This window comes from Patella vulgata, chromosome 7, assembly GCF_932274485.2.
Source record: "Patella vulgata chromosome 7, xgPatVulg1.2, whole genome shotgun sequence".
In the NCBI taxonomy this organism is placed as follows: Eukaryota; Metazoa; Mollusca; class Gastropoda; family Patellidae; genus Patella; species Patella vulgata.
Genome location: NC_065885.2, coordinates 47832790 through 47856110, shown reverse-complemented (window position 1 = coordinate 47856110; position 23321 = coordinate 47832790). Strand labels below are relative to the sequence as shown.

General features: G+C 35.6%; 1 protein-coding gene across 2 annotated transcripts; it reads right to left on the bottom strand.

The window, feature by feature from the left end:
- Positions 1–3735: 3735 nt before the first annotated feature.
- Positions 3736–22722, bottom strand: LOC126828347 (adaptin ear-binding coat-associated protein 1). 2 transcript variants are annotated; one of them, XM_050558056.1, is made up of 6 exons: positions 22614–22722; positions 21144–21244; positions 20018–20204; positions 16255–16366; positions 14510–14844; positions 3736–10750 (listed from the first exon to the last, which is right to left on the bottom strand). In XM_050558056.1, exons 1-6 carry the CDS (start codon positions 22703–22705, stop codon positions 10711–10713), a joined length of 867 nt encoding a protein of 288 aa, XP_050414013.1. In that variant the 5' UTR covers positions 22706–22722; the 3' UTR covers positions 3736–10710. The 2 variants fall into 2 exon arrangements, with proteins under 2 accessions (XP_050414013.1, XP_050414014.1); XM_050558057.1 differs by having other exon boundaries at positions 14728–14844.
- Between the last annotated feature and the right edge of the window lie 599 nt (positions 22723–23321).

Here is a 23321-nt window from a genome sequence, read left to right as displayed (position 1 = left end):
GTTCCTATAAAAAGACTGTTGTCGTAGTCCAGTCTAGAAATCACCATACGCCGAACAAGTGTGGCAGATGCATACCTAGTGATAAGATGTCTAATAGATCCAATATTTCGAAGATGATAATGAGATATTTTACACAAGTAACTGACATGTGTTTCCATTGTTAACGAAGAGTCAATGTGAATTCCGAGATTCTTAACAGATGAAGCAAAAGGAATGATAGATTCATTCATATTTAGGGACTCTACTTTACATTTTTTAAGTCGAGATTGAGGACCAATAAGAATTGCTTCAGTTTTATCAGAATTTAGTTTAAACATGTTATCGTCCATCCATTTCTGGACATCATTTATACAATTTTCCAATTGGTTACACCCATTATACAACTGTCGATAGATTTCTAGCCTTGTCTTTCTCCACTTTCGCGTCTACGCTTTCGAGATTCAAGTATAGGAGTTATCCACGGTGCTTGTTTGTTGATTCGCACAGACTTGGTTTTGAGTGGCGCATGTTTGTCTAGTAGTTCTGAAAGCGTAGTATTATAAAAATCCACAATTTCATCCAAGTCATCAGGAGGATTACAGATGAGATTTGATTGAATAATATTATTTTGAAATTCATCAATGTTAATCTTTTTGATATTGCGGATCCGGATGATCCGTTTACTTGGTAGCGGTTTAGCAAAGTTAAGGTGAAATGATATTATAAAATGATCTGGCAATTGTTTGTCTTCAATTTCAATTTGCTGAATATTTGATTCGTCTCTAGTGACAACCCAGTCAATGATATGGCCTGATTTATGGGTGGGTAGTGACACAAGTTGTTTTAGGTCGTCCATCATAATTTCTTAGTAAAACCGTTGTCAGGAACATCAAAATGTGCATTAAAGTCTTCTAGAATAACTGGTCTGGTCGAGGATAACTGTTCTGCTGATTTGTTTTCTTGGAGGGCGGTGGTTTGTAAATACATAAAAACCTCAAGGACTTGCCACCAACACTTATTACAATTCCAAATAATTCGAATGATAAGAAAGTCTGAGCTGGCTTAAAAGGTTGTAGTGTAAGGCTGTCTTTAAATGTCATTGCTATGCCCCTCCCATTCCACTGGTCCTGGGGATGTGCTTAATGTGATAGCCTAAAGGAATCATACCCTAACTTTTGCATCATCTCCATCTGGTCTTAACCATGTTTCGGTAAGAAAGAGGGCATCATATTCATTTTCAAAAATAAGTTCATTAATATCTGTTGTTTTATTTTTGGCTGATTGCGTATTCTATAATCCGAACTTTAGAAGTGAAATCTGTTTAACAGGACTGTGGTCACAGTGAAGTGAGTTAGTTTTAAACTGATTAACAGACTGTTTGAAATCTGCGAAACATACTACAGATTTTGATAATACAATTAAATATAAATGAATTAGAAATAATTATATACATTATTTACATAAATCATTCAGTAAATGGACATGAATATGGTTATATACCCTTATAAAAACAAACGCGAAACGACCAATTTGTAAACTGCTTTTTGATTGGTTCGTAGACTTTAGCTACAATCAAGGCCAGGGTAGATAATTTGAAATCGTGGAAACCCTATGGATTAGCCCTGGGTATAGTGGAGTAGAACGGAATGAGTACACAGGGGATACCGAAGATGATCGCTAAAGGGGTTTATCTATCCTTGTTATACCGGGTACACGTCCCCGCAGTGCGGCATCGACTGTGGCTGTCATCTGAAATATGTGCCTCCCGACAAAGTTTGTTGCTTTGGTTTGCTACTTCATCATAGTAGTTTGTTTTTTCAATGCGATCTGGTGTCCCTGTAAAACGCTAACACATCTCAGCCCGCTTCTTTATAATCAGTCATACCCGCGAACTGACCTAGGGTGCGATTTTTCAGTTTTGTACTGTGGGTTCGGGAAGTTCGTGCATAGTTGCCCTAGACTAGTGGAGTACATTTCGATCAAATCTCTGGACTTTAAGTTTGCAGTTATGTTTTCATCTGCATGGAGATCTTCTATGGATGACACAAATTCTGCAAACGTTATACCATGGCATATCTTATCACTGCTCTCTGTGCGTTTTTGTCTTGCTACGTAGAATGTTTGTTATAGAAGGAAGCCTGGCAACGCGCATATTTTGCATCCCAGGGCAACCATATTTGAAGAACAGTAATTATTAGCCCTAAAAACATGGGTATAGAGGCCATATTTTTCACTGTGTCGTGTTTGGTTGCTAAAATTTGGTGGAAAATATATTTTTCGATAATGGCGCCACTGTCAACAGGGTTCTTTTACGAAGTGGTTCACACCTGGAAATCTTCATAAGAGCATAATTTACGTTTGTGGAAAATTTCATGCTTTATAATAAAAGGCACAATTCCTTGATACTTCCACGCACATTGCCTGGACGCTGGGCTATGGGGATATGCTAACCCTGCACATCCAGGGCTTGGGGTGGATCATTTGGATTACAGATGGACAGAAAAGAATGGGTATTATAATCCAAAATGGCTTTTGCGGCCTGTCATGCCCGATAATCTTTCCCAGGAAGTGGATCGAGAGGAAGACAGCACAGATGATGGCGAGATTGGCCATCCAGATGTTCGATGACGATTCTTATTCGGAAAATGCTTGGAGTGATGAATCTAAACCTGAAATAGAAATCTACCCCTATTTAGCTGACTGATTAAATGCATTAGTTATTAAATACGGTAGCTTATGCTGAGGAAAATTTGTCTGGCATGGACCATTTAAAAATCTTGTGTCCACAGCGCCCAACTTTCGGAGGTGTTTGGCGGTGCTTACACAGCAGCCAATTTGTCTGGTAGTTTTTATTTTATACTTTGTAGTCTAGTTAGTAGAGCCGATTTCCAACATACATGTAGTGTCCATGGTGCCCCACTTTACTGGTGTCCGGTGGGGCTTATACGGCAGACAATTTGTCTGGCATGGGGTATTTTATACTATGTAGAGTTTAATTGTTCACTTTGTTACATGTCGTAGCTCTAGCCCAAAATTTGGGACCCTTGTTTGACGTCGGGGGTTTGGGGGGCATTATACAGAGGAAAATTTGTCCGACAGAGCCTGTTTTGTACTCAAATGAGATGTACAGGCACATTTCAATTTGGTTTCATGTGGTATCCCCAATGTTTGATCCAGCCCACTTTCGGGCACCCCTTTCGGGGATCCATGGGCCACACACAGCAATTGGGCCGGGCAGACATCCATATATGAATATGTTAGATCAATCTGAATAAAATACAGATCTATATTTCGTTTCGTTTTTTTTATACTTTCGATGGCCTACACTACATAAAGATCTGACCAATTGTTTTGGGAGGTCGCGCCAGAGGTCTTACGAGTAGCTTTTGACCATATGACGTCAGAATTTGATTAACCAATCAGCATTGATCTTTCTAGTGGATTACCCACAGTTCCGTGCACCTCACGCCAAAGGATCGCCGTAACAGACCGTTTCATTGGCTAATCCCTTACACCATCCAGAACACGTCAATCTCTTCCAGATCCTAGTGTAGTAAAGACAAGTAAAACAAAATTTTGAACTATAAAAAACGAAACGAAATAGGATCTGTGTATTAATCAAATTGATGTTAGGTTATACAGTAAACGTTATGTTAGTCGGCTATTGGTACCTTTTTCGTTTGACCAAAATGCTCAGGGCTGCCGATGTAATCGCGTTAAAGAGAAGTAGTTGGTAGTATAATATAGATACATAGATATAAATGAAAGCTTTATATACAGAAACAAAATATAACAGTATTATTTTACAATAAATACAATAAGTAATTGAATGAGACAACTGTTGTATGATAATATTACTTGGCAATAATACATGACTATTCCAAGATCTAAACATTATTTCAGAGATATATTTTACTATCTAAAGAAGGTAGGAATGTCAATATAGATATTATTAGTCTACAATACGTCTTCCACTAACGTGGTTTACAAAGAAATGGGTTCTACTGATGTGCACACTATCAGGCCTGGAACGTACTATGAAAGAGAAAAGGTATTTTGATTTGAATCTAGATGTAAACTCAATAGCTTAAAAACTTGAACATGTTTTGTGTAAGATTTAGATCAAGAGCTGGTCGTTCTTGCTATAAATAGTTCAAAAATAGATAATGAATACAGTGAAAATTTCAGTCAAATTACTTTATTTTGAACGAAGTTATGAGTGTTTGAAATTTTGACATCAACAGCCGATTGTCAAGTACCATTGTAATGATAATAAAGTCTCCTTTGTCAGTTGTTTTATTATATTATGTTCATTTAACCGTAGATGATTATATGGTGATAGTCTAGAGAGTTTATTACAGGCTTGTCATACGAATAAATGTATATAATTTATATAACATTGGAAGCCAGAAAAAAAACCTGCAATAAGCAGATTTAATTCTTAAACAAGCCATCAGTGAGGCTGATGTCCCCCGCGAAATCCCAAAATAAATAAATAAATGACACATTTTAATTTATCGCACATTTATATTTTTCAAAAGTATCAAGCAATTAAACTGATTATCAACTATACACTAAGTTTCATCACTCTCTATCACTATCAGATAGAATCAAAGTTATCTTGTCCTAAAGCATTGACCAATGAAATTGCTTAGCTCTAGCTCGAAATGTTAATCATTGAACTCGGTCAAGACATTCACCTAATAAACATCTACATCAAGTTTAAATATTCTACCTCAATTAAAAGCAGAGTTGTTATGTTCCAAAGTCTTGGCCAATCAAATTGCTTATCTCTCCTCAGCCTGAGCAGAAAATTGTCATCATCGAACTTAGTCAAGGTAATGATATAATGAATATATGCTCGGAGTTTCACCACTCTCACTTCCATTAAGGCATTCACCTACGCCAAATGAGAACATTCTAGCTCAATTAGAATGAGAATTATTGTGTTCCAAAGTCTCGGCCAATCAAAATGCTCATCGCTCTGAGCAGAAAATGCTCATTATTGAACTTAGTCAAGGTATGGATGTAATAAAACTATACACCCAAATTCCATCACTCTCACTTAATTAGAACTAAATATAAGAAATCGTGTCCCAAGGCATCAACCAATCAAATTGCTTATCTCTGCTTACCATAAGCAGAAAAAGCTCATCTTCGAACACCATCAAGGCATTGACCTAATAAACATCTACACCAAGTTCTAGCTCAATTAGAAGGAGAGTTATTGTGTTCCAAAGTAGAGAGAGAGAAATGGGGTTTAACGTCCACTCGACACAAACTAGGTCATTTCGGGACTAACATATGGTTTAATTTTATTTCAATGATTTGCTTGCGCGTAGGGGTCTTTAGCAGTGGGAGGAAACCGGAGGAGCCGGAGAAAATCCACGAGGTTGGAGTGTTCCAAAGTCTCGACCAATCAAATTGCTTATCGATCCGCTTACCCTGAGCAGAAAATGCTCATTATCGAACTTAGACAAGGTATTGATGTAATGAAACTATACATCAAGTTTCATCACTCTCACTTAATTAGAACTAAAGTTGTCATGTCCCAAAGCAGCAACCAATCAAATTGCTTATCTCTGCTTACCCTAAGCAGAAAATGCTCAACTTCTAATCCCGTCAAGGCATTGACCTAATAAACACCTACACCAAGTTTGAACATTCTAGCTCAATTAGGAGAGTTATTGTGTCAAAAAAGTGTGACAGACAGACAGACGGGCGGACGGACTGACGAACAGACGGACAAACGCATTTTAATAGTCCCCTGCTTTCTTCGAAAGGCGGGGTACAATAACCATCTTTAAAATTAACTTATTAGTTCTAATTGACAATAATAATCATATCATATTGCAAAAATTTCTAAATGCTGCCAATTAAAACATTTGAATAATATTGTATTTAAGTAAATGATATAACCATATTTATTGTTGGAGATTAATCCCTTGTTTTATAGGTGTCGAATTAATTGTGACTTTCTAAATACTACTCAAGTGTCAACTCAATCTTTCACATAAAATTAAAAACTTTCATACTTCAACATATACTACTGGTTTATCTTTCCCTTGCATTATCCTTCATGTGGAAGTGTGCGCGGTAACTGGTGAGACCGTGAAGTAGCCATTCTCGATCCCAGAGACAACTTTACCCCTTGTTTATCTCTGGCAAAACTCGCTGGCCATTAAACAGCGTGAACCGGTCCCAAAGTTCCGCCTCCGGTGACTACTGATTGGCAGGATTTGTTAGAATGAAATGCTACCGATTTCTCGATTCGTTACATCAGTTACATATTAATGATCCTTGGAACATTTTCCACATCTTGACATCAAAAGTTCATTCGAAATCAGCCGATTTGATGATTTACCGGGAACCCTTTTTAGCGCACAATGTGAGTTATTCGGTTAAATACGTGAAATTTCTGAAGAAACGCGAGTTTGAGCCGCCATCTTGGACCTTTGTGAAGCGATCGACGGAAGAATACATCGCGTGACATTCAAAATGGCCGGCGAGTATTACCAGAGATAAACGAAAAAGGGGAAACTTAGCTATGAGATCGAGATTGTGAAGTAGCATGTGATCAGCAGTAATTAAATATAAAGAATATATTATCCATGTTTAAAGTACTGGAGTAAAATGACTCACACTGGAGATATGTTATATATACTGTTCTACTATACAACTAGGCAATTATAGTACACATTGTCATAAACAGAACATTATATTAAAGATACATTGTCCCGAAAGTATTTATCGGGTTGATATTTCCAATAAGTATGGTGAATGTAGTATAAATGGAAAGTATAGACACCCAATCTTGCTAGAAAAATACTGGATTAAACGAAAAAAAAAACCACTGGGCAAAAATGTCAGGGTATTACTAACTGGCAACCCGACTGTTGTTTGCCAGCGTATTGTGTGCTAGCTTGACTGAAGGGGCGGTTGTTATTTTTTGATCAAATGGTTAGGCGGTTTGGGGAACATTTAGGGGTGTCAATTAAACAGCAGAATAAGAAGATAACAGAAAATAATTAGGAATTTACTTAGGCCTCAATATGCATGGTAAATGGACAGTAAGTAATGAGAGGGAGAGGGAGAAATGGGGTTTAACGTCCACTCGACACAAACTAGGTCATTTCGGGACTAACATATGGTTTAATTTTTTATTTACATAATTCGCTTGCGCGTAGGGGTCTTTAGCAGTGGGCGGAAACCAGAGGACCTGGAGAAAACCCACGAGGTTGGACAGGCAACCCTACTCCTTGCCACGTACAACCGGGGATTCGAAACCACGCCAGTCGACTCAATGACAGACTTTATGATACAGCGCGCGCACGCTAACCATTCAGCCATCCAACCCCCCAGTAAGTAATGAATAATATATTCTGAAAAATGGACCCTGCCCCAATGAAGTGTGGTGACAGACATGGCTTCTAACAACAGTTTATTTATAGCTTGGGGCATCTCCCTTCAAATACAAAGTTTTAAAAGGGATTTGAAGCAAATTTTTGATAGATTAATTAGTTTGAATATATTTCTAGTCCAAATATATCACCAAATCACACAGTTTGTACGCGGGAAAGTATCTTTAATATAGCTAAACAATAGTCTAGTTAAACAGTCTACTGCATGTATTTAGATATTGTATACAAAACATCTAACACAACAATATACTTGTACATTTAACAACCACTTAAATATTTTACATTACATCTAAAATAAAAGTAAAATTATCATTGATTTAGTGAAGCTCGGGCTATTTTGGGGATTAAATGAACAGTGTGATCAATAATTGTGATCATTGGGAAGTTATCACCAATTAACAAAGAGGGACAAGATTTTATAGTAATTCAAACACTTATTCTATTGTTGGCCTTGGTTGTACACGTAATCAAGTTGTGTGCTTGGCATTTATAATAATATATCAGACTGAAATATTACTGGTTTTCTTAGATAAATGATAAGTGGTGAATATTATTCTAGAACAAGCAAACATAATGGATCATTTTTCTTCTAAAGTAACATGATAGTAATAAATAATATCTTTACAACCTTAATAACTGTCCTCGCTGTAACAAAACAGACTCTGTGGCACTTTAAATTTGTGAAACATAGACTTGTGAGGAGGACTATATTACCTGTACTAGTCAGGTCGCTTAAGACAAAAACCGTTCAGATTTGGACAAAAGCATAAAAAATGGCATTAGGTAGTTTTTGATGTTCTCTTACGAATAAGTGCGGGACACACGAGATCTGACCCCATTTTCGGCCACCGTTCAATTTTATTTCCTCCGTTTATTCAAATTTTAGAAGCTCATCAAGTTTACTAGTAATCGTTTATTATCGTTAACATTATAATGAGTTTAATCCAAAAACCGCGTGAATGTCGATTTCAGGCGTTTTCTAGTGAAGCGCGGCAGTTCTCGGAAGCTCGGAGCATAAAGTCAAAGATGTGTGTTTTCGGTAACTAAACATGACAATATGATAATATGGTGAATTCAGTTGGTGCTAAAACATAGATTTCGACACTTAGATCAAGTTTCTATCGTATCGTGAAGCCAAAATCTCATATTTCGGAAGCGGCCAATTTGAATCCAAAATGGCGGCCCATAATTGGTTCAGATCGTGTGTGTCCCGCTTTTATTCCAAAGACAACATAAAAAAACTACTATATGCCAATGTTCATGCTTTTGTCAAAAAGTGAACGATTCTATGAAAATATCGACCACAGGGATTGAACTATATGTAAGTATTAGTATTAACTACATGGTGGGCATCTCACCATCCGATCAATCCTTTTAATACTACAACATAGTCAACATTTAAATACTAGTTTGAATAAATAAATAATAATGGCAAAATTTACACACACACACCCTTTACTGTATTTTACAGGGTATATGTCGATGTGGAGTACAAGTCGAATTAAAATATTTTACCGTTTTTCAGACCTTCATCCATAGCCACGTTGCAGCGTGTATAAGACATGTTTTTCTATTCCATAGCAATCTTTTATTGAAATACGGGAATGTTATCCTAGTCTAATACTGTACCGATCTATGTCAAAACAATGGCCCATCATATCAATTAACATAAAATAATTAATTGCTATATGTACGACTAACTTGGGTACTATTCCATGTTTATGTTCTGGGTTCATTAAAACCGGTTTTATTTCAATACTAAACAATATACACATTGTTTATCATCGCACATGTTGATAATATTAAGTAGAATTCTAACAAGACGCGAGAAATCTCGAAAGGTGAAAATTTTCACACGATCAATGCAGAAAATAAGATACTAATCTTATGACATTTTCTGGCCTTTTGAATGTGGGTTATGTTTTTCAATAAACAAGCTACATATATTTGGACTGAAGTAGTATTTGATAGCACATGTCTGAAGAGTATACTTTGACTTCTCTGTAAGAGTGCTATTATTTAGCAGAGGATGTACTAAGAATTTATTTTATTGGGACGCCTTTTTTTTTTTTACCTTGATTCATGTATAAGCGAATGCTAGTATACCACGAAGACACGACTTTAGTCTTCTGCATTAAAAAGTATCGACTTATACCCTGAAAAGTATGGTAATTATTTATTTTGTGTGAAATAAGTGCACAAATTAATGGAACCATAAAAAAACATTACTGACAAGAATACAAATTCTCATTAAAGTATTAATTTAAACATTGGAGACCAGAAATATATGAATAAATAGATAAGGTGACATGTCAGCCAATCATAGACTATACACTAATACAGTATTACAACACAAATAATAACTCCCAATTATACCTTTTATTTACAAGAAAATTATATGTTGTATTTTAATAGAACATTACTATTACTTCTCTATAACATCTTTTTTTACAATTTCTCATAGCAATAATTAAAGTTACATTATCTTTTAGATAACAACTATACCACATGTAGTTAGAGCTGGTCGATATCTCTGGAATCAAACATCACAATATTTTCTGAAAATATCGAGATATAGTCACTATATCGCGATATTTTATAAAATGTCAATAATTTCAGTTTATCACCTTTTAAATGTAAATAGACATGCATAAAATATTGGAAATACCCAGAAAATCAATGATTCCTTTGAAAAATCAAAGTATCGGTATAAATAATAAGTTAGGATACATAGAAATTGAGCAGGAGCAGTGATAATTCTAACAGTATCAGTCGGGTGGAAAAGTCAGCGAGGAGTCATGTGATGTAAACAGAGATACATGACGACATTAGCAAACTTTGTGGAATGAGCTCGGGAGTTTATGACAGTATTCATTCATCATTGAAAAAAAAAAATATAGTAAATAACATAAAAAGGAAGACATTTTTTTAATATTTATGTTAAAAAATCCAGAAAAGTAAAAATTGCAATATATCGCGGTATGTTCGTTTTTTTCTGAAGACAATATTTTTTTTACCTTTTTTATTTCTGCAATGGTTTGATATCGAAAAACTGAAATATCGCCCAGCTTTGTCAGTAGTTTTAACAGATAAATACAGTATCTGAACTATTATCATGTCTAAAAGATAATGTACTTTCAAAGAATAATATGTTTTTCATAAATATAGCCAACAAGGCTTGAGTCTAGACATATAACACAGAATAGTTTCATGTGGAATACTGTAATTGCACATATCTTTATTGTTGTAAATATGAGAATATCATCACAGTTCTAGCTAACAACACTACACAACCGCATGTAGACCAACATCAAAACTGTATCCATGGTTCACCACTACTATTTGAACTTCTGAAAAAATATTTTAAATATTCAATTTGAGAACTGTGTAGTAACTTTATACATGAACATATATACTAAACCATCCTAAAAAATCAAATATTATTGAGTGGAAATGAAATGTATAAAAAGGGCAAGAACTCTTATTTACCAGTTCTCCTTACGTGTCGAAAATTGGACACACACAATTTAGTGACAATTTTCACTGGTAAAGTAAATATGTGTTTATCCATTTTTATGATGTTTAAACATACATTATGCAAGAGCTAAATCTGCCTATTGCAGGTCTTTCTTTAGGCCTGAAATGTTATCAAAATTATTAATAAGACATTAATTAACTTATCCAGACTATAATCAACTCGCGATGCCATTGCTAGCCTGCGATATTTACTGGATTTGAATACATTTTGTGATGGATGATTTAAAGTCAAAATGGACAATCGAGACTTTATGATCGAGGATAGGCCTAAAATTAAATCACTAATATCTTCGTTCAGAGTTGAGCAATTTGACTGAAATTTTCAGCATATTCTCTTTACATTATCTATTTTTTAGCGAGAACTGTCAGCTCTTTATCTAATCTCCCATAATGTATCTTTAACAAATCAATTCACATGTTATTTATAAAGCATTAATATTTGCAAAATGTGCATTCAATTCAAGGGAGATAACAGGGAAAAGGGTTTCAGATCACCCAAATTATCAAATGATCTGCTCGAAACAGTAACTTGGAAAGATTTTAAAGGAATTTTTTTCAGGAAAGATTGTGTTTTTTAATATATACTTACCCATTATTCTATTGTATAATGATTTATATTTAAAGATACATTATGGGAGATAAGATAAAGAGATGGCAGTTCTCGCTATAATAGTTAAAAACTAGATAGTGTAAAGGTAATTTGCTGAAAATTTCAGTCACATTGATCCACTACGAGCCGAGAAAGAAGCGGGTGAAATTTTGGCATAGTCTCGGTCATCATTACTAAAATCATTAATATAAACAGCTTAGTCTTGATTATCCACTTTTTTTAATTTAATTATCAACGGCCGTTAGCGGCATATAGGAATCTAATCCAGCCAACATCGAAGGCTAGCCTTGACATCGAGAGTTTATTATGGTCTGGATAAGTTAATTAATGTCTAATTGATAATTTAGATAACATTTCAGGCCTAAAGAAAGACTTGTAATAAGCAGATTTTTCTGTTGCATAATGCATGTTTAACTCTTTCCCTGCCCAGGCCTTTTCAGAAAATTAGACGTAAATTACCCAGGTTTTTTGAGTTTTTGACCTTCTATAATGAGATTTACATTCACTCTCATTATCCGAAAAATAAATAGTTTTCCCCGCTATCAGAATCTGCTAATAAATCGGCGACTTGTTTCATAGGGAAATAATCCTGTTTGCGTTTCGCAGCCATCATCACTGAACAATAGAATACACAGTGACGTTGACATTATAAACAAGCCACGTGGGAATGACATCAACGCTACACAATGCCTTAATCACTAGCAGACTAATACCAGCAGACGGCCCAAGTTGTCTGTAGAATGAACTACGACACTGGTAGAGCAGCTATACCATCTACACTGCTCTTGGGGAATTAGGTTGTACATGTATGATCTTGGCAATTTACGACTAATAATTTAGACTGTACATGTACGATCTTGGCAGTGAAAGAGTTAAGTATATATCTAAAAAAAAAACTCCTTTGCTATGTTAACTCCCTTGAATGAATGAGAGAGGGGGGTGGATTACTGAAAAACAATTACAATACAGGTTATAGAAGCTATGCATAGTCATGAGCTTGCTCTTACAGGGAGTGATTTTATGATAATTTAAGTATTGGAAGTAATATCCTTTCATATGGCCAAAGAATGTAAACATTATAACATGTTAAATAATTTTGAATTTTCCATGTTTTTGAATGGTACTCCCACAGTCTGATATTGATGCATAATTGTTACGTACACACAAAGTGTTCTTAGACAGTTTTGTTTCATGATGATAAGGCAATCAATCCATTCAAATCGGCAAAAAATCAAAAATAGTCATAATTTACTGTTCAAATTTAATGAAAACAAGCTAACAGTGAGGCTGATGTCCCCCACCGATATAAAAAACAAAAAAAAACAAACAGATGACACATATTAATTAATTGCTCATTTATCTTTTTTCAAAAGTATCGAGTTAAGGTATTGATGTTATAAAATTATTCACAAAGTTTCACCACTATCACCCAATTAAAACCAAAGTTGGCAAGCTCCAAAGTCTCGACCAATCAAATTGCTTATCGCTTTGCTTACACTGAGTCGAAAATGCTCTCGTAATCAAACTTAGTCAAGGCATTGATGTGATAAAACTATACACCAAGTTTCACCACTCTCACTTAATTAGAACCAAAGTTATCGTGTCCCAAAGCATCAACCAATCAAATTGTTTATCTCTGCTTACCTTAATCAGAAAATATTCATCTTTGAACTCCATCAAGGCATTCACCCAATCAATGCCTACACCAAGTTTGAACATTCTACCTCAATTCAAACCAGAGTTATTGTGTTCCAAAGTCTCGACCAAACAAATTATTTATCGCTCTGCTTACCATGAGCAGAAAATGCTCATTATCAAACTTAGTCAAGGTACTGAGGTCATGAAACTATACACCAAGTTTGATCATTCTCACTTAATTAGAACTAAAGTTATGTCCCAAAGCATCAACCAATCAAATTGAATATCTCTGCTTACCCTAAGCAGAAAATGCTCATCTTCGAACTCCATCAAGGCATTGATCTAATAAACACCTACATGAAGTTTGAACATTCCAGCTCAATTAGAAGGAAAGTTATTGTGTCCCAAAAAGTGTGACGGACAGACGAACCCATTTTAATAAAAAATGAAGGAGTAAAATATCAAAGATGGCCTTTCATCATTAATAGACATGTGTACATGCAGCATTTTCCCAAAGTTTCATATTTTTTTCTGGAAGGCACCTATACATGGTTAAAGTGTGAAAAAGAGTGATCTTAGCTATTTTCTTGTTTGAGTCGATTTTCAAGGCTAATTCTATAAGAAACCGACAATGATACGCCTTATAATAATGTTTGTTGAAATAATACTTATTGATACATTATACATGTGGTAAGTAACAACTTCTAACATAGTGGTAGTCAAATTTCTACACTTTATTGAAATATAGTTTGGGGGGGGGTTTTTTCACAAGTATCGACATACACAGTTGACGGTACTTGTTCTGCAAATTTCATAGTAAATTCTCAATCTATATAATATCCTCTTACAAGAATATTATCTAACTAGAAGACATAAAAACAGTACACCAAAATCCAGTCATAGAATAGTAGTTTCAAAACTTCTGAAAGGGTACCCCTATTCAAAAGGCCATATTTCAGTCAATATTAATGCTAGAGTCGTATAACTCTGCAGGTTTACATAAATTTGAATGTACTATAACATATATTTTTTCATAATATTCTGAGGGGGTCACTTGACAAGCACTGGTCCACTTGACTTGGAATGACCCATCACTCTAATTAGAATTTAAGTTATCATGTTCTAAAGCATTGACCAATCATATTATTTAGGCATTGACCCAATAAGCACTTACACCAAGCCAAGTTATTGTGTCTCAAAAGGTGTGACAGACAGACAGACGAACGGACAGATGGACAAACCCATTTTAATAGTCTTTCTCAAATGCTGGAGACAATTAATTTAATATAGGAATAAAATAAACATGAATGGGGTAGGTACATACATGTTGTTAGCAGATGTAACTGTGCTGGTATTGGAACCGGTAAAATCACCCCATGGATCTGAAGTTGATTGTGTTGATTGAAGTGGATTATTTACAGGTTGGAATGTAGATGGATTATTTGTAGGTTCTAAATCAAATAATAGATCTACATTGTTGGTGCTATTTGGATTAGGATTAGCAGGTTGTGAGATGAGTTTAGGTTTATGGGAAGGGCTTACAGAACAAGCCGGTGGAGCTATTTTGATTGCACCCGCTGATGGTGGTGGTGGTAATAAACCTGGTATTCCTCCACCTTGTGCCCGTGGCCTTGGCTTTGATGAATCAGACTTTTTGTTCTACAATATATATAGAATATATGTGTAATTTATATAAATATATCATGTAAAATGTTTTTTCATTTGAATCTAAATATTTGTTCTGTAAAGTACTATAGTTGATTTTCAACAGCATACAGATGTTCTGCTACAAAATCTTATTACAGCAACAGTTTGTCAAACATTGTATAAGACAGGTTGCCAGGCAAAGAAACATACGCCCACATGAGCTAAATCGTATGAGTGGTCAACAAGGGTAGTTGCATATTTATTCTTTTGTAGGTAATGGGGGGCATTTACAAGACAATTTCATACAGATCAGATTATAATTTTCGTTGTTTGAGGGTTCACAAGGTTCTACAAACTGAAACAAGGGCCTTAATTCTAGAAGTAATTAACGAAAAATGCTGAAATTCAATAGGTTTCTTTGTTTCACTAAATGATACATATAATTTACATAGAGATCGGATGGTAACAAAATTCAACAAAGTGAAACAAAGGCCAGAATTCTCGATAACTTTTGTCGTTAGAGCGTTCACAAGGTGCAACAGAGTGAAAGAAGGGACATAACTCCAGAAGAAAGTGAAACAAAGGCCATAACTCTCGATAACTTTTGTCGTTAGAGCGATCACAAGGTGCAACAGAGTGAAAGAAGGGCCATAACTCCAGAAGAAATTGACAGAAATTATGGAAATTAAAAGGGCTTCATCTCACTAAAGTAAACAACATATATATTAATTTTAAAATAATCAGATGATAAATGTAGTCTGTAGAGTGTTCACAAGAAATTGTGGACAATTTGTGGACAACCAAGGGACGGATGGGGGCGATGGCAATCTACAACCACATTTCCATGTGGGCGTATAAAAATATTAAAATCTTATTAGTTTGTCAAACATTGTATAAAATATTAAAATCTTATTACCGTTTGTCAAAAATTGTGTAAAAAATTAAAATATAAATATACATTTAAAGTGACATCTTTCAAAAACATATCCTTTTTACATCACATTTCTGGATAACCTGTTTTCCAGTCAATTAGGATTTGGGAGTAGCTTTTATTTTTGGGAATTTAAGGATAGGTACAACTCAAGGACCTGTAAACTGCATATCCAGTAAAGTAGAAACAGAATCTTAGTCTGAGATTAAGAAATATGTTTATCTCCCAATACTGGCCAGCTAGAGTTCTACTAGTATCAGCATATCATACTTCAACCATAAAAACCCAGCTCGGTATACCAATCTTGTGATCTAGACATGGACTACAAATAAAGATAGTTTGCTGGGCAATCAAACATGCATAAAACAGCAAAGTCGTCTGTGAAGTCTACAGAAGTTGTAGGACTCACCCACGCGCGCACACTCTCCCACCAATGCCCGCACGTGCACACACACACTTCAATGTAGGCGTAAAAAAGTAAAGAGACTTACACCACCTATATTTATTGTAATTGTTTGTCCTTCTTTAAACCCCAGATCCAGTTTTGGTCCCTTGTCTAACTCCTTTAAACTATCTTGAGCCAGTTCATCTTGTTTTAATCCCCTAGAAATATAATTTACTACAAGTTTTAACCTCACTTTAAATGGCTAATAGCTATATGATGGGAAAACACAGCACCTACCAAACCTCTACTCTTCACCAATTGTTTAATACCCATACACTATAATACTGTTGTTGGGGACGTCTACTTTATATAATCAAAGCCATTAAAAACGCAATGCCAAATTCAGTTTATTTACTGCAACAATTTTTAACAAATGTACATAATTGACAAAATCGAGATAACAAGCATCTGTAGATAATTTCATGAAAGAATTCACTACAAATGCACAAAACCAAAACGTCAGAGAACCATGAAACAAAGCAGGGGTCAGCTAAAGTCAATATCGGGTATGTCCACCCTGAGCTCTTACACATGTCTGAAGTCGCCTTGGCATGGACTGGCACAGATGTCTCACTACACGCTGTGGGATTGTTTGCAAATGATTTTGGAGTGCCTGTGCCAACTCCGCAACAGTTCGTGGTAGCATCGCTTGAGTTCGAATCCATCGTCCAAGTTCATCCCAAAGGTGTTTGATCGGGTTACGAGCAAAGCGTTCATGTCAACGTCAGTAGATACGGTGAAGTCCATCAGGAAAACTGAGGTTGAATCGGGATTCATCCGAGAAGATGACATTTCGCCATGGTGTGTTGTGCAGATACCCCTGATTTGCGACCCATTGCTGTCTGGCAAGTCGAAGATGATGCAAAAAGATTTGCCCTTAACCCATTTTTGACAATAGCGAAACAACTCGCACCAAGTGACTCACGGTAGCGAATAAACTCGCGGACCCATCATTCTTTGCAACGGCATTAGCGAACAAAAGCGCCAGATCAATCAACAGATTTCTATTGTGTTTATTTCATAAATTAATGGTGATTGAGTAATAAAAATAAAGCACTCAATGGCAAGGGATGTTATATTCGCCAATTATCGAATAAAAAACATACGTTTCAACAAAGAATCTTCCAGTATTTACGTAATAGGTCAGAGGTGAAAATTCACACCGTGTCGATGACTTTGGCAGTATTCCAATATTTTCACGTTGTCACAAACGGCTAATAATTTTATGATATGAAGAGTGAAATGGAATCAGATTTTTTCAGATTTACGTAGAAAATGATAATGTCGAAGAAATCAACTATTTGTTATTTTTTTTTTTGACGTTACAATGCGAAGAATACGGATACTCGAGCCGAGATCAAGCGTGTCGCCGCCATCTTGGATACGGTGCGCTTTCAAACAGACGATAACACAAAACTTACGGCTAATAATTCTAGACTTTGGAAAACTAAATTGAATCAAAACTTGTGGGATTTAATACAAGCTACATAGAGGAATATTACATTGTCGAAGATTTCAACTATATATTTTTATTTTCGACGCAATAAAGCAAAGAAGACGACCATATATCCAAAGAAAGGCAGAAATGTTAAAATGCCGATAGCGATTAAGTGATCGTCACTTGGGGTGATATTTCTTTTTAAAAGTTATATTTACATTTACTTTGAACACTGCTGCCAACGTGAGGGACTATATTTGTGTTCTATTTTTAAAAAAAAAATATTAGGGGATACTTGTTCACGTTATTTTATCATTATGACAGAGAAAAATCATAATTTTAGTGGAACTGACTTTTCAATGTTATTTATAGTAATATAATTTCTACTTTGTAAAATTGAATTTTATATCATTGGAAAGAACACGACAATCTGTACATTTATGTGACAGAGTATTTCTATGTATAGAAAATATTTTTTTAGTTATTTGCAATTTTGTAGAGGGTATTAGGATTAACAATAATCCACTAATTGGCTTGGGAAATGGGCCCTGCTGATTTAATTAGCTTAGGGGTAGGGTAGCTACTCTTTTAATTGGCTCAGGGTTAAATGGGCCGGTTGACGTCATAACGTCAAGTGGTCAGGCTAAATAAAGGCTGATGTGAAATATTTTGTATGCCTATTTCAATCGACTACTGCCGAATAATTATAAGTGATAGACTCTTGACACCAATAAAAAAGTTGAAGGGGTTACGTTGACCTATAATTTGCAAATCATTCTAAATCCTTTTCATCAGCAATATCGTTTCAGAATCGGTGTCATCGATATAATCCGAGTCGGAATAATTCATAAGTATTTCAACCACTACGAGCGTCTTTAACCTTCCCGACATCGTTAAATTTATTCTCAATGCACTTGACAAGACAAGTTCCTGTCTGACAGGCATGCGTCGCCATATCAATTAAATACGAAACTAAATACTCAAATGCGGCTTATAAAAAAGGTTCTTGCTGTGGTCGACTTCGACCATGACCACTTAGCTGTATAACGTTGTGGTGATTATAATCGACAATGACCGGTTAAGGGTTAATAAGGTCGCCTGCAGCGTAACCCAATAGCAGCCAGACGCCTTCAAACTGTTTGAGGGCTGATCTGACGTTGCCATGTTCCAACAGTTCCCCTGGCAGTAGCATAGCTGACTGGAACCTTTTGCGCAGATGCTGTTGTCGGATGTGGCGATCTTGAGCAGCGGTTGTTACATGTACAGGTGGCACTCCAGGTCCGGGGTCAATCAGCAACTCTTCCAGTGGCATGGAAGCGTTGTCTGAGGTGAGCAATGGTCGATGGGTGGACATTAAAGTGTCTGGCGACGGCTACCTTTGTAAAGCCCCCTAATCCATCATGCCAATAGCTCTGTTCCAGTTTTCTTGTGTAAGTCGTGGGATTTTTCTGACGCGATAAATGTTGAAATTTTGATCTGTATTTAAAGCATCAGAGTGCAGGGAATGCACATGCAAATCATTTGACATGGGACTGCTCAAAATCGTGAAAAAAGACAAGTGTTGTGTTTGTACAAACAAAGTTCATTACCGAGAACTGATATTGGGTTCAAACGCAGAACTCCACAAAAAGAGACCCATCACAAGTTTCACCTATGTGCCATAAGATAGGAAAGCCCAAGAAAACGTTTACCAGAAATTTTTATCACGAATTAGGCATTGCGTTTTTAATGGCTTTGAGTATAGTTACTTGACGAACTTACTTCACTATAATGCTATTGTGAGCCATGTTGACACCAATCCTATATTGATATCTGCCTTATAGCTAATGAATACTCATCATCGAACTCAGTCAAGACATTCATCTAATAATTACTTCAAGTTGGAAATTTCTTCAATTAAAAGAAGGGCTCTGGGGTTTCAAAATGTTCACCAATTAAATTGCTTAACCAAAGTAGAAACTCGGTAAAGACAATGCAACAAATAGAGACAGACAAAACCATTTCAATAATCCCCTGCTTTCTCCGACAACAATTATGTGATACAGTATCTCATGGTTGAAAATTTAATTGATATATTTAGACCTATTCCTTTGACAATAACTATGCTACAATCCATTTATCCTTTAATTCTAGAAATAATTCTTAACCTTAACAGTTGGTACGCTGGTCACGCTGGCGTGCAGGTAAAAGAATCCTTGACAGTTGGAATTCGAAATAAGAATAAGCTGTAGCGCTACTGTCTGGGCAAAATGTCCCTCATAGCATTGTGTATGGCGAACAAGTCAATGCAAAAAAAGTAGGGTGTCAAACACATCATTTGGTACACAATCTAATCAACAATCTATATTATTATTTTTTATTGTCTACTTACTTGAAATGATCAGAAAGCGTTACATTGAGATCAAATGAATCAGCTCTATCAGCAAAACCAATACCTATAAACGCACTTCTCCCACCTTCATCTTTAATTCTAATAACAAAATACCGACTAGAATCTAGAACTGATTCAACAGCTATACCAGGATATTCATCAACAGGACACTGAGCAAATAAATCCCCTGTAAAAATAATTTAATACATGTATAAACAAAATATCAGTTATTTTTTAACATGTCTAGTTTCCTACATAATCCACAGTAAATTTTCTGTGGAATAAAATTTGACTGTATACCTTCATATAAAAGGAACTTTCTTGTGATTTAATTCTGTTAATAAATGCTGTGGAGTCAACTGGCCACTTCAAAGGGTGATCAATCATATATCCATATACCTGTGCACAATAATATCTTACATTGTCTCCAGTTGGGATGATAAAAACACAATTATGTTATGTTTGTTAAAACCATGGCTTCTAGGCCAGGAGCTAGCAAAGATTTAATTAACATCTCAAGAACAAAAGGTTTGAAGACCAGAATTAGTAGATATGTGATCAGGATCCTCAAAAATGCAACTCTGAAGTAATGCTTTTTGGGACACCACCAGGAGGCAATGTTCACATTACCGTACATCTTGAGTACCTCCATGAGACCTTTGTCAAAATGTTCCTTTGGATTCTCTATTACCAAAACATCCTGCGGAGTTGTCAAATTTGGGGATTAATCCCCTTCTGAGCAGGTCAAAGGTCAATATTAGTCGGCCACACCCAGTCTTATCTTTAATGCAAACAAGTAAAAAATTGGAGTCAACAAACTGTTCCTGTGGCAATTTGTAGATTGTAATAACAATAATGTTTGTGGTCTCTACAGTAAGCTTTCACTTTAAATTTCAAAGGGGCTACTCAACCTTTAACACAGATATTGTTTGGACTCTGCACATTATTAACTTAGGGGTTTCAAGTTTTTAAGGAGGAATAAAATAGTGCAGTATTATCAAGTCAACAGTGAGGTTAACGCCCCCCTACACCTTACTCCCCCCAAAAATTGATGACATCCCCTTTTAATTATTCACTATGAACATCTAAAATAGCAAGATGTGAAAATTTTTATAATATATCATGCCTTTTTCTTTGTCTTCTAATTTCATAACTAATTCTTTTCCTTTTGCAATAACCCGTAATCTGCCAGTCCAATCTGGTGCATCTAATTTCCAATCAGCAGCTCTGTTATGATAAAATAATCTTGATATAAATCCAGGTGCATAAATCAGCCAGGGAACAGTGTTTTTGTGAAGAAATGTTACAATCAATTTATATGGATGTTAGTCCACAAACCATAGAAATTTTATCTCTGATGATTGCACTAATGAGATTCTCAATTCAAATTTTATTCCTTCTTGGTCCATTGATTATGTTTCATATAAAATAAATCAGCTGGGGAACGATGACTAGCCAGGTTCAGTGCAAATAATTTGAAAATAAGTGAAAGTAACCAATATGATATAGCCCTGAAAAATTGCTGGGGGGGGGGGCAGTTAAATGCAGAGGCAGGTAACGGTAATGCATCAATTAACTTGTAGATTTCCTTTATCCCGTGGGGCACCCTAAAAGAACTGCAATATGGTAGATTCAATGTGGTCGTGGTCTCTGCTACAATTGATCATCCATTGATGCTTTGTACAAACTAAAAGTAGCCTCACACAAATAATTTTCAACACATGGGCCTATCATCATAATTTGTATTTATCAAATAAATGTTTTTATCACAAACAATGAATTATGAACCATTAAATTTTAATAATCACCAAACAATTTCTCTTTTCTCTTTGTGGTAATGTGTCTTGCATGATTGAAGCGACATATTTTATGTAGGACAAGTAGCCATGACAATTACATGCAAAATTATGCCATACAGTTAAGGTTTCAATTTTTGTTTTCAATGTGCATTAGTTACACAGGCATTATGCAAGAGCTAAATCTGCCTATAGTAGACCTTCCATTAGGCCTTAAATGTTATATAAACTATTAATTAAAAATTAGACATTTATTAACATGACAAGATCATAATCAACTCACAATGCCATCTGATAGGGCTGATTTTCAACAATTTTGAATCCGTTCTCCGGTTCAATGAAGGTTGATGATTAACCGTAAAAATGGATAATCGAGATATTGTTTTTTAACAACGGTAACATGGACAAGTGAGGCTACAGTGTTATTGAAATAAGGATTTCTCGACATGAGTCTAATTTGAGTTGACTAAAATTTTCAGCTTTCAGCATATATCCCATTACCACCGTACCACCGGATTAATTGGAAATTAAGGGAGTTACAGGCATATCTCGGAGGCAATCATACCCCATTATACTAGAAAGGACCAATAGTACTGTAACAGTGTAATACCAATGGGAAGACGACACAAACAAGCATCGGCAATGAATATGAAGATCAGTGGCTCTGTACCATGGATGGGGACGTGGTGACTGAAATTACTTTGATTACACTATAGATTAGCTAATTACATTAGATTAGACAGGCTATGGTATTACACACCCCTTTCGATATAATTATTAGATTAAAATAAACAGTAAACCTGTAACCCCTATTTGATTGTCTGGGTGGAATTCGGTACACAAACACTTCATTTTTCACACACAACACTCTTTCGTATGCAAAGTCGGCCATTTCGGATATTTCGAAAGCGAGGCAGAAGTGGGCGGGGCAGTATGGTTGTGTCAAGTATTTTACTTTGGACTTTTCAAAGCAAATGCGCAATTATCTACCACGGGACTACATGTATTTACATATTTCAGGGTGGAGGAGGGGGAATTTGACCACTTTGACGTAGAATAAATTTTTACAGCACTATAAAATCACAAACAAAACTCCCCCGAAGATTGTAAAATAGTATTAAAAACGAAGAGACAAAAAAAGTCTGATAAAAAAAAAATCAGTTCGGTTTACAATCATATATTTGTATATAATGTCATTTAAAATGCCCAGTGTCTTTGTATTTACTTACTTGTCACAAGCAGAGGAATTAAGATCGCGTCATCTATACCTCCATCATTTTGTCGCATCATTTTAGAATTTGAGCAATTCTTGGATACTGGCAAGTATATGGCCACTTGTTCCAAATAACTCAATTGTATAATTGTATAATTGTATAAATATATCTTGCACCAATTTCACAAATGAATTGACAAGTCTTGCCAAAAGACACATTCCAAACAAATTAGTAACCATTAGACCGAGGGACCAACCATGGACAGGGGCGGATTGGGGCCGGAAACCGGCCCGG

Bases quoted from the DNA above. Each gene is read 5' to 3' on its own strand.
- LOC126828347 (XM_050558056.1), bottom strand. From the start codon at position 22,705: ATGGCCGACTTTGCATACGAAAGAGTGTTGTGTGTGAAAAATGAAGTG. The intron at 20,205-21,143 runs GCATGATATATT...TTATTTTTACAG, and splicing joins ATTAGAAGACAAAGAAAAAG to GGGATTTATTTGCTCAGTGT. The intron at 14,845-16,254 runs GTAAGTCTCTTT...TATATATTGTAG, and splicing joins TTACAATAAATATAGGTGGT to AACAAAAAGTCTGATTCATC.